Source organism: Misgurnus anguillicaudatus, chromosome 6 (genome assembly GCF_027580225.2).
Source record: "Misgurnus anguillicaudatus chromosome 6, ASM2758022v2, whole genome shotgun sequence".
NCBI classification, from domain to species: Eukaryota; Metazoa; Chordata; class Actinopteri; order Cypriniformes; family Cobitidae; genus Misgurnus; species Misgurnus anguillicaudatus.
In genome coordinates this window covers 22,565,288-22,578,296 of record NC_073342.2, presented here as the reverse complement: position 1 = coordinate 22,578,296, position 13,009 = coordinate 22,565,288, and the positions used below count along the sequence as shown (strand labels likewise).

The 13,009-nt window shown below is 38.0% G+C and overlaps 1 protein-coding gene across 2 annotated transcripts in view; it reads left to right on the top strand.

Annotated features, from left to right (window-relative positions):
• pot1 (protection of telomeres 1 homolog) overlaps positions 1-13,009 on the top strand; it is a 75,328-nt gene that overhangs the window by 28,826 nt on the left and 33,493 nt on the right. For both annotated transcript variants that reach the window (XM_073868795.1, XM_073868794.1), the window contains exons 8-10: positions 820-950; positions 1,589-1,882; positions 1,996-2,151. In XM_073868795.1, coding sequence (XP_073724896.1) covers positions 820-950; positions 1,589-1,882; positions 1,996-2,151 — 581 coding nt within the window. The remainder of the gene's footprint in view (positions 1-819; positions 951-1,588; positions 1,883-1,995; positions 2,152-13,009) is intronic.

Below are 13,009 nucleotides of genomic sequence, written 5' to 3'. Positions count from 1 at the left end.
GCTAACTTAATTTAGCATAAAGTTAACATGATTTTGCATGAAGTTAGCATGAAGCTAACATGATTTAGTATGAAACTAGCATGAGTTAGCACATTTTATTTTTTATATACAAAAATTCTTTATTTAATACATTAATTTCTATAAAGTTATTTTTGTAACAGATAAATTAAGTGTATATAAATGTAAATAAATAAAAGTAGTAATGAAAATAATATATAACATTTATTTTACTTGAGAACAGTTTTTCACATATTAATAGTAAAAAATACGCATTAGATCAGTTTTAAAGGAACATTGTGTGTACTGTATGTACATTTATATACTTGGCAGACACTTTTATCCAAATTGACTAAAAGTAACTTCAAGGGAAAAAGTATCAAGGAAAAGTCAAAAAGTAGTTTTAAAGGTTTAAAAATCCAATTAGCATATGTTTTCAGAGATGTCAAAGTACCTAATAGGAGGGTTAAATCTTCCCACTTTAAGTGAAAAAAAAATGTTAAAAAAAAATCTAAACATCTAAAATTTTCAAATAATTTTTTTACCTAAAGTGAGAAAATTTAAGTTGAAAAAATAATTAAAAATTAGTAAAAGTAATTCTTAAGTTGATCCAACTTTTACTTTTTACAATGTTTTTATATTTACTGCACACTATATACTAAAATTTACTGAAAATATACTAATATTCACTTTTTTTATCTCCCTTATTAAAAAGTGACCCATGTACAAGGTCTGCCAAAGGCAGTCAATATTTTGGTTATTAATAATAAAAAAGAGTGGATAACTTGCACTGTAATCAGTAATCTCCTTACTTGTCACTAGATTACTGCTCCATGCTAAAAATCACAGACCAGTCTGATGTCAAAGTGTCCTGCACCATCTTCACTAAAAACCTAGAGGATCACCCGGTCATCCTCAAAAACGGAGACATTATACGGCTCCACAGATTTAAGGTAAGAATATCCATCACACTGGAAAAAATTCCTTGTTGCACTTAAATGCACAAGTTTAATCAACTTGAATTTATAATTAATTTCAACTTCCTTGACTAGTGTGGAGTTGCTAAAATTATACAAAATTATACAAATAAAGTTGAATTATTTATATAAAGTCTTTATTTATATGAAGAAAAGTTGAAATTAATTGTAATTTCAAGTTGATTTAATTTAGTAATCTTTATCTCTTAATCTTCTGTAATTGTAACTGAATTAAATCTTATAAATATGCTTTGTTTATGATACCCTATGTATTTTTTTATTTATTATTTTTATATATTTTATTTTTTGTCTTTCTCTTTGTTTTCTTTTGTTTCCTTTCTTACAGTAATAACTTCCGTATTTTTGGTATACTTTGGATTTGTGTATTATGCAAAATTCTAAATAAAATATTATTTTTATTATTATTTCGGATAAGACCAACACACACAAAAAACTAAGTAATCTTTAAAACGCTTCAGCTGACCCCAGACAGTTTATTTTCTAAAGGGAATTGAGCTCTGCGACTTGATCTATTTTTTGTTAGCATCTGTACTGTACATATACAAAATCTTTCTTTAAGGCTTTTTATATTTCTTTTGTTTTATTTTTTTCAGTCAGAAATGTTCAATAACTCCATGACACTGGTGAACTCAAGTGGTTGGTCCGCTCTCACATTTGATGGGATTATCGACAGCCCCATGGTGCCTCGTTCCACCAGCAAATCATTTCACTTTGTAGACTCTGATAAACGCACAGTGCAGGAGCTTCGCCAATGGGCAACAAAACGGTTACTGGTGTCCGGTAATCCTACTCTTCCTCTGTCCGCGGTGAAGCCCTCGATGTTCTTCGATCTTACCTGCCAGTTGCTGGCAAAGGCCGTCATGGATAGCCACTGCATCCTGCTGAAGGTGCTTTCAAAGTTAAACTACTTTGGGGTTGAAGGCTTGTTTCTAGCTAATTTCTGGATTGACATATGTTTCAAAATCACTTTGTGAAATGTATGATTTTCCACTGTTTTTAGGTGTGGGACGGGACCAAGTGTGATTATCCACTGTTGAAAGTTGCTGTCCCACCCGACGCAATAGAGGGAGAATCCACTGGCGCCAAAGACCGGATGAACCTGATAGCCAATGTTCTGGTCTACGACAATCACTTTGAGGTCGCTCAAAGCCTAAAGGTAAGTTTGCTGTTTACCATGCAGAGGTTTTAACATTTACATTTTTACATCGTTTATGCATTTGGCAGACACTTTTTTCCAAAATACGCCTGTTTCCTTGCGAATCGAACCCATCACATTTGCACTGCTAATGCAATGTTCAAGCAATTGAGCTATAGGAACACACACAAAAGATTATGAATGCTATCCAATGATCTTGCAAGAAAACCTTTCGTACAATTTCTAAGAGAATCAACGTCATCTACGATCATTATTGTGAACATTTTTAGTGAAAGTTTTAACTGTTGCTACTTGTAAGCGCTATAGGAGCATATAAGACCTACGCATCCACCCCAGCACCTTTAATGATGAATAAGGTGCGAGGCAATATTCACATGGGCACATCTTGTCCCAGCTCATTTGTGAGATGCTCTCTTCCCTTCAGTTTTCTGATTTTGTTTGTTTTTTGCACTTGAAAACCTCCTCTGCCTGTTTTTCCACCCGATAAAAACCAGCAAACACGTCTTCTCCAAAAGAAGGTCTTTTGAAATATATAATCTACAGCAACATTTCTGTCTTTCCCTGCCAAACTCCTTTCTATGAATATTTGAACAGGAGCAGAGCTTTCATGTCATTTTTTTTTGAGTGTCTGTACTTTTTGAAATCCCACATTGTTTCTTTTATGTTTTGTTAATGTATGGTAGACTTACTGTATAGCATGCTTCTTGAAAATCTTGAATATACAATGAAAAGGGTAATGAATCATTTATATTGCTGTACAACTACAGATTGCACAGGGTTTTTTGGGGGGAGGGGGGCTTCTTAATTTCATGAGGTGATCTTGCAAAAGATAGTCTTGGTCTGGCTTTACATACAGTGGTTCTATTGAATAAGACTGATCAATGTGGGTGGAGTCAACTAGTCAACAAGTTGCTAGCTAAATTTTATAGCATAAACATCCCTGTCAATCACTTAACGGTGCATTGTGTAATTTCTAAAAGGATCTATTGACAGAAATGCAATATAATATACATGCAGTGGGGAAAATAAGTATTTGACACATCAGCATTTTTCTCAGTAAGGGGATTTCTAAGTGGGCTATTGACACAAAATTTCCACCAGATGTAGCCATCATATTGAATACATACAAAGAAATCGGAACATTTACGTATACAAGTTGAGTCATAATAAATAAAGTAAAATGACCATAGATATGTATAATAAAGTCTAGATGTGTTACGGAGAAGTCTCTAACGTCATCACTGGCGGCCATCTTGACTCAGTCAGCTCACTCACTCGTAGCATTGTTTTAATAATGCATGAACTTTTAAATGACCATAACTTGCTCAATTTTCTACCGATTTTCAAACGTTATTAACGTGGCTATCATTCTGGATGCTTTAACATGTTTCATGAAATAATTTTTTAGGGCTGGGACAACGCGTCGACGTAATCTAGTAGCAACGCGAGTGGCTTCAGTCCACGCCGGTTTCACACAGCGAGGGTGAGCAGTGCCTGCGGCCGCGCGGCGCGTGTTTTTTTTTCAGCGCCCATGTTAACAAGCATGCACCCCGCCGCACGAGCAGCGCGAGCTCGCGGCTCTGTAGCAACAGTGCTGCAATCGTTTTTGCGTCGGTTCTGCTGCGCTGCTCACGCTCAATTAAAGTGAAAGTGCTTTGTTTATGGTTTAAATGCTCGTGGATTTACGTGAAAGTGTCATTTTACCATCAAATTATGAATGTGATGGCAAGTGTGTTTTAAACAGTCATTTGAGCAATTTAACAGAAAGCAATGAAATATGTCACTGTTGCCAGAAGACTGCGCTTTCATTCACTCTCTGTCCAGCAGTAAACGAGTCCTAATCTATCTTAACAAACTTAAGAGAAAGAGATGTAATAATATATGTGCTTCTTAAGTCTATAATTAGGGTTTCGAGCACGAAGTGCTGAAAACCTATTGTATTTGTCTGTTTTATTATTATTATTAGGGTTTCGAGCACGAAGTGCTGAAAACCTATTGTATTTGTCTGTTTTATTATTAGGGTTTCGAGCACGAAGTGCTGAAAACCTATTGTATTTGTCTGTTTTATTATTATTATTATTATTATTATTAGGGGTCAAGCCCCGAAGGGGCGAAGACCCCTATTGTATTTGTTAGTTTTCTTTTTAGGGGTCAAGCCCCGAAGGGGCGAAGACCCCTATTGTATTTGTTAGTTTTCCTATTATAATAATTATTATTCTGGTTCTTCTTCCGCCATTGCGGTCTATGGCAGCCCATAGAACCGTACATAGGAAAGTTATGAAATTTGGCACACTGATAGAGGACAGTCCAATGTGTCCCCACAGCAAATTTGGAGTCTCTATCTCTAACCCGCTAGCGCCACCAACAGTCCAAAGTTGCACTTATGTTTTTGGTTATAACTTCTGATCCGTGAGTCCCAGAAACAAAATTCTTGGTTCCTCTGATTCCTTGGCTCAAGACAATTCGATTGGACCCTATGACGTCATTTTCCGATATTAAATTTTTCCGCCATTTTGAATTGTTTAAAAAACCTACTTTTTCGAACTCGTCCTAGAGCTTTTGTCCGATTTCCACGAAAATTGGTATGTATCATCTTGAGACATTCATGGCAAAAAGTTATCAAAAGAATTTTGATACAGCAATCCGTTGTCATATACCGCCTTAACGAATTTTACGTAGAGCTAAAAAAAACGGATTTTAGGCTGTATCTTCGTCAAACTTTGGCCTATTGACACGACACTTGGTACTTGTGATGCCAGTCAGGAACTGAGGGTGCATGCACAGTTTCGTCGCAGCGCCACCTAGTGGCCAGAGAAATGTTTTATACACCTATAACTTTGGCTCAGATTGACGTATTTTCACGGGACTTGTTGCTTTGGAGTTCTGAATGGTTGTCGAGTCCAACGATACCAAACATGCCAGAATCCGCCTTACGGTTAACCCTGCGCAGCAAAATAGCGCTTAAGAAACACGCGTGAATATCTCCGCGAACTTTTTTCCGATCGACTCGAAAACACCATAGGAAGAAACTAACCTTACCTGCTGAACAAAAAGTTCTATTGGCGTTATATTAAAATTTTTATCAGAAATGGCCGAAAATTGCAAAAAACGAAAAATTACCTTCAAAATTTGTGTTTATTACACATAAATGGTTGTAACTTCGTAACGAAAATATATTTTTTCACCAGATTTGATACACTGATGCATGAGCATATTCTGAGGCTACACAAAAACAATTTTATGCTTGCACCACTAGATGGCCTTATAATTGAACAAAACCTTTGATAACAAGCCATCCCTATGGTCTTACAACTGTTTCTTCACTAAACTAAAGTGTATAGACATAAAACTAGCTAGATGTAACACAATCATGACCTGATGTTGCATGCACAATTTTGTCATTGCGCCACCTAGTGGTTTTGAGATAGAAATATGGTATTTTTGCTTAAAACTACTGCAATAACATATCTAAAACCATGAGTCATCATGGATTATTCCTTTCATGGCTTTGACTATGATCACTGGTGGTTGCCAATTCACTCCCTAGCAACCATTGAGAATACCTTATTAACCGTTTTTGCAAAAGCTATATCTCTGCATCAGAACATGGTAGAGACACGGGGATGGTCTCTTTTGACCAATTAAACGTGTTATAACATGATGTGACCCATGTTTTGCCACTGCAAACACCACTCACATGTCCTTCAGTGCTCTAATGTTCCACGATTGTCAATAACAGAAGGACGAATGCAGTAGACAAGAACTTTGATTATTTTTGTTGATAACTTATTTGTTTTTTCATCTAAAATTATTAGGTTTACCTAGGTTCTTCAATCTGCTTATCCAATCTCAATTTTACATCCTTTTTTGCCCTTTTCGGCTTGACCCCGGCATTGCTGCTTGCAGCTATATTTAGGGGTCAAGCCCCGAAGGGGCGAAGACCCCTATTGTATTTGTTAGTTTTCTTTTTACAATTATTATTAGTTATTCTTCTTCCGCCATTGCGGTCTATGGCAGCCCATAGAACCGTACGTAGGAAAGTTATGAAATTTGGCACACTGATAAAGGACACTCCAGTGTGTCCCCACAGCAAATTTGGAGTCTCGATGTCTAACCCGCTAGCGCCACCAACAGTCCAAAGTTGCACTTATGTTTTTGCTTATAACTTCTGGTCCGTATGTCCTAGAAACAGAATTTTTGTTTCCTCTGATTCCTTGGCTCAAGACGATTCGAAAGGACCCTATGACGTCATTTTCCGTCATGAAAATTTTTCCACTATTTTGAATTATTCGTAAAACCTACTTTTTCGAACTTGTCCTAGAGCTTTTGTCCGATTGCCACGAAAATCGGCACGTAGCATCTAGAGACACTCATGGCAAAAAGTTATCAAAAGAATTTCAATACACCAATCCGTTGTCGTATACCGCCTTAACAAATTTTACATAGAGTGCAAAAAAACTGATTTTAGGCTGTATCTTCGTCAAACTTAGGCCTATTGACATGACACTTGGTACTTGTGATGCCAGTCAGGAACTGAGGGTGCATGCACAGTTTCGTTGCAGCGCCACCTAGTGATCAGATTAATGTATTACACGCCTATAACTTTGGCTGCTGTCAATGTATTGTCACGGGACTTGTTTCCTTGGAGTTTTGAATAGTTGCCGAGTCCAACGATACCAAACTTGCCAGAATTCGCCTTACGGTTAACCCTGCGCAGCAAAATAGCACTTAAAAAACACGCGCGAATATCTCCGCGAGCGTAATTCTGATCGACTCAAAAACACCATAGGAAGAAACTAACCTTACCTTCTGAACAAAAAGTTCTATTGGCGTAATATTAAAATTTTCATCAGAAATGGCTGAAAAATGCAAAAAACGAAAAATTACCTTTAAATTTTGTATTTTTTACACATAAATGGTTATAACTTCGCAACGAAAAGAGATTTTTTCACCAGATTTGATACGCTGATGTACGACCACAGTCTGAGGCTACACAAAAAAAATTGCTTGCTTGCACCACTAGTTGGCGTTATAATTGAACAAAACCTGTGATATCAAGCCAGCCCTATGGTCATACAACTGTTTCTTCACTAAACTAAAGTGTATAGACATAAAACTAGCTCAATGTAACGTAATCATGACCTGAAGTTGCATGCACAATTTTGTCACAGCGCCACCTAGTGGTTTTGAGATAGAAAATGGTAATTTTTGCCTAAAACTACTGCAACAAACACATCTAAAACCATAAATCATCATGGATTATTCATTTCATGGCTTTGACTATAATCACTGGTGGATGTCAATTTACTGTCTAGCAACCAATGAGAATACCTTATCAACTGTTTTTGCAACAGCTTTTTCTCTGCATCAGAACAGCGTAGAGACATGGGGATGGTCTCTTTTGACTCATTTAACTTGCTGTAACATGTTGTGACCCATGTTTTGCCACTGCAAACATCACATACATGTCTTTCAGTGCTCTAATGTTCCATGATTGTCAATAACAGAAGGACGATTGCAGTAGACAAGAATATAGATTATTTTTGTTGATTACTTTTGCGTTTTTTTCATCTGAAATCATAAGGTTTCCCTAGGTTCTTTAGTCTGCTTATCCAAACGCAACTTTACATCCTTCTGTGCCCTTTTCGGCTTGACCCCGGCATTGCTGCTTGCAGCTATATTTAGGGGTCAAGCCCCGAAGGGGCGTAGAACCCTATTGTATTTGTTAGTTTTCTTATTATTAGGGGTCAAGCCCCGAAGGGGCGTAGAACCCTATTGTTATTGTTAGTTTTCTTATTATTATTATTATTCATCTTCTTGTTCTTCCGCCATTGAAGTCAATGGCAGCCCATAGAACCGTACGTAGGAAAGTTATGAAATTTGGCACACATGTAGAGGACAGTCTCAGAAGTTACTATAGCAACATTGGTGTGTCTGACTCAAACCCTCTAGCGCCACCAACAGTCCAAAAATCCACTTATGTTCATGCTCATAACTTCTGACCCGTGAGACCTAGAAACTAAATTCTTGTTTCCTCTGAATCCTTGGCTCATGATGATTCAAATGCACACATTGATGTCATTTGTGTCATGCACATCTTTCCGCCATTTTGAATTTTCCGTAAAACCTACTTTTTCGAACTCCTCCTAGACCGTTTGTCTGATTTGCATGTCCTTTGGTATGTAGCATCTAGAGACACCCCTGACAAAAAGTTATCAAAAGCTTTTTGATAGACCAATGCGTTCTCATATAAATTGACAACATATATGGCGGCGAGCACGCCAAAACGGACGTGAGGCCTTATCTTCGCAAAACTTTATTGTATCGACACGAAACTTGATATATGTCATAACAGTCATGACCTGAGGGTGCCTGCAACGTTTCGTCACAGCGCCACCTAGTGGTCACGAGATTCGAAAAATGCCTATTTTCGCTTATAACTACTTCAAACTTGAGTCTAAAATCATGAAGGTGGTCTTGTTAGATTCCTTGAGGCATGCCGAGTCAAACGATACCAAACCGTTTTCGGTCGGCCATTTTGGGTGTCGGCCATTTTGAATTTTCTCATTAAGTTCAGTATTTCACAAACCGAATGGCGTATCGCTACGAAATTTGGCATGGTTCATCGGTGACATGTTCTGAGCGCACCTATAAATCTTTAGGACGGCGCCACCTAGTGGTCAGGATATGTAAATAAATTGTTTAAAATCTTTATATCATTTGATTAAATTGCCACTATGACATAAGACTACACTCTATTGATTCCTTGGCTCATGCTGAGTCTGACGGTATCAAATATGTCTGAGTCAAACCTACTTCCTGTCGGCCATTTTGAATTATATTGAACACCTACTTTTTCGAACTCCTCCTAGAGCGCTCGTGTGATTGGCTTGATTTTTGGTATGCATCATCTAGAGACACTCTAGACAAAAAGTTATCAAAAGATTTTTGGTAGACCTATCCGTTGTCGTATAACGCATCAAAGAATGCGAGGGCGAGCACGCCAAAATGTGTTTGAGCCTGTATCTTCGCAAAACTTTTGCGTATTAATATGAGACTTGGTATATGTCATAACAGTGATGACCTGAGGGTGCATGCACCATTTCGTCACACTGCCCCCTACTGGTCACGAGATATAAAAATGTCTATTTTTGCTTATGACTACTGCAAATTTGAATGTAAAATTATGAGACTGGTCTTGTTAGATTTCGTGAGGCATGGCGAGTCAAACGATACCAAATGGTTTTTGGTCGGCCATTTTGTGTGTCGGCCATTTTGAATTTTTCTTTAAGTTCAAGTATTTCAGAAACGCAACTGTGTATTGTTATGAAACTTGGTATGGTTCATTACCTACATGTTCTGGGAGGACTTGTAAACTTTTCGGTGCCCCCTAGTGGTCAAGAGATTTGAAGCTATATCTCTGCATCTCTTTATCATATTTACACCAAATTTGGTGGGAGTCATCACAATCAAGACCTGAGTCACAATTTATTTTTTGGTCAGTGCCCCCTAGTGGTCAAGTCATTTAAGGCTATATCTCTGCATCTCTTTATTGTATTTACACCAAATTTGGTGGGTGTCATCACAATCAAGACCTGAGTCACAATTTATTGTTTGGTTAGTGCCCCCTAGTGGTCAAGTCATTTAAGGCTATATCTCTGCATCTCTTTATTGTATTTACACCAAATTTGGTGGGTGTCATCACAATCAAGACCTGAGTCACAATTTATTGTTTGGTTAGTGCCCCCTAGTGGTCAAGTCATTTAAGGCTATATCTCTGTATTGCTTTATCGTATTTACACTAAATTTGGTATGTGTCATCACAGTCATGACCTGAGGCACCATCTATTGTTTCTGCACCGCGCCACCTAGTGGTCTCAAGATACAAAAAATTGCTCTTTTTTCATAAAACTAATGCAAACTTAGATCTTAAATCATGACAGTCATCACGTATGAATCATTTTTTGCCATGTTTGGCTTGACCCCGGTATCGCTGCTTGCAGCTATATTTATTATTAGTTATTCTTCTTCTTCTTCTTCCGCCATTGCGGTCTATGGCAGCCCATAGAACCGTACGTAGGAAAGTTATGAAATTTGGCACACTGATAGAGGACAGTCCAATGTGTCCCCACAGCAAATTTGGAGTCTCTATGTCTAACCCGCTAGCGCCACCAACAGTCCAAAGTTGCACTTATGTTTTTGCTTATAACTTCTGATCCGTAAGCCCTAGAAACAAAATTATTGCTTTCTCTTATTCATTGGCTCAAGACGATTCGATTGGACCCTATGGCGTCTTTTTTCGACATGAAAATTTTCCGCCATTTTGAATTATTCGTAAAACCTACTTTTTCGAACTCGTCCTAGAGCTTTTGTCCAATTGCCACGGAAATTGGTATGTATCATCTTGAGACACTTAAGGCAAAAAGTTATCAAAAGAATTTCGATACACCAATCCGTTGTCGTATACCGCCTTAACGAATTTTACGTAGAGCGCAAAAAAACAGATTTTAGGCTGTATCTTCGTCAAACTTAGGCCTATTGACACGACACTTGGTACTTGAGATGCCAGTCAGGAACCGAGGGTGCATGCATAGTTTCGTTGCAGCGCCACCTAGTGGCCAGAGAAATGTTTTATACACCTATAACTTTGGCTCCGATTGACGTATTTTCATGGGACTTGCTTCTTTGGAGTTCTGAATAGTTGCCGAGTCAAACGATACCAAACATGCCAGAATTCGCCTTACGATTAACCCTGCGCAGCAAAATAGCGCTTAAAAAACACGCGTGAATATCTCCGCGAACGTTTTTCCGATCGACTCGAAAACACCATAGGAAGAAACTAACCTTACCTTCTGAACAAAAAGTTCTATTGGTGTTATATTAAAATTTTCATCAGAAATGGCCGAAAATTGCAAAAAACGAAAAATTACCTTCAAATTTTGTGTTTTTTACACATAAATGGTTGTAACTTCGTAACGAAAAGAGATTTTTTCACCAGATTTGATACGCTGATGCATGAGCACATTCTGAGATCACACAAAAAAAATTATATGCTTGCACCACTAGATGGCCTTATAATTGAACAAAATCTTTGATATCAAGTCAGTCCTATGGTCATACAACTGTTTCTTCACTAAACTAAAGTGTATAGTCATAAAAGTAGCTAGATGTAACACAATCTTGACCTGATGTTGCATGCACAATTTTGTCATTGCGCCACCTAATGGTTCTGAGAAATATGGCATTTTTGCCTAAAACTACTGCAACAACACATCTAAAACCATGAGTCATCATGGATTATTCCTTTCATGGCTTTGACTATTACCACTGGTGGTTGCCAATTCACTCCCTAGCAACCATTGAGAATACCTTATTAACCGTTTTTGCAAAAGCTATATCTCTGCATCAGAACATCGTAGAGACACGGCGATGGTCTCTTTTGACTAATTAAACTTGTTATAACATAATGTGACCCATGTTTTGCCACTGCAAACACCACTCACATGTCCTTCAGTGCTTAATGTTCCATTATTGTCAATAACAGAAGGACGATTGCAGTAGACAAGAACTTAGATTATTTTTGTTGATAACTTTTTTGTTTTTTCATCTAAAATAATTAGGTTTACCTAGGTTCTTCAATCTGCTTATCCAATCTCAATTTTACATCCTTTTGTGCCCTTTTCGGCTTGACCCCGGTATTGCTGCTTGCAGCTATATTTAGGGGTCAAGCCCCGAAGGGGCGTAGAACCCTATTGTTATTGTTAGTTTTCTTATTATTATTATTAAGTTTCCTCTTCCGCCATTGAAGTCAATGGCAGCCCATAGAACCGTACGTAGGAAAGTTATGAAATTTGGCACACATGTAGAGGACAGTCTCAGAAGTTACTATAGCAACATTGGTGTGTCTGACTCAAACCCTCTAGCGCCACCAACAGTCCAAAAATCCACTTATGTTCATGCTCATAACTTCTGACCCGTGAGTCCTAGAAACTAAATTCTTGTTTCCTCTGAATCCTTGGCTCATGTTGATTCAATTGCACACATTGATGTCATTTGTGTCATGCACATCTTTCCGCCATTTTGAATTTTCCGTAAAACCTACTTTTTCGAACTCCTCCTAGAGCGTTTGTCCGATTTGCATGTCCTTTGGTATCTAGCATCTAGAGATACCCCAGAGAAAAAGTTATCAAAAGCTTTTTGATAGACCAATGCGTTCTCGTATACCGTGACAACATATACGGCGGCGTCCACGCCAAAACGGACGTGAGGCCATATCTTCGCAACACTTTGGTGTATCGACACGAAACTTGGTATATGTCATTACAGTCTTGACCTGAGGGTGCCTGCAACGTTTCGTCACAGCGCCACCTAGTGGTCACGAGATTCGAAAAATGCCTATTTTCGCTTATAACTACTTCAAACTTGAGTCTAAAATCATGAAGGTGGTCTTGTTAGATTCCTTGAGGCATGCCGAGTCAAACGATACCAAACGGTTTTCGGTCGGCCATTTTGGGTGTCGGCCATTTTGAATTTTCTTATTAAGTTCAGTATTTCACAAACAGAATGGCGTATCGCTACGAAATTTGGCATGGTTCATCAGTGACATGTTCTGAGCGCACCTATAAATCTTTAGGACGGCGCCACCTAGTGGTCAGGATATGTAAAGAAATTGTTTAAAATCTTTATATCATCTGATTAGATTGCCACACAGACATGAGACTTCACTCTATTGATTCCTTGGCTCGTGCTGAGTCCGACTGTACCAAATATGTCCGAGTCAAACCTACTTCCTGTCGGCCATTTTGAATTATATTGAACACCTACTTTTTCGAACTCCTCCCAGAGCGCTCGTGTGATT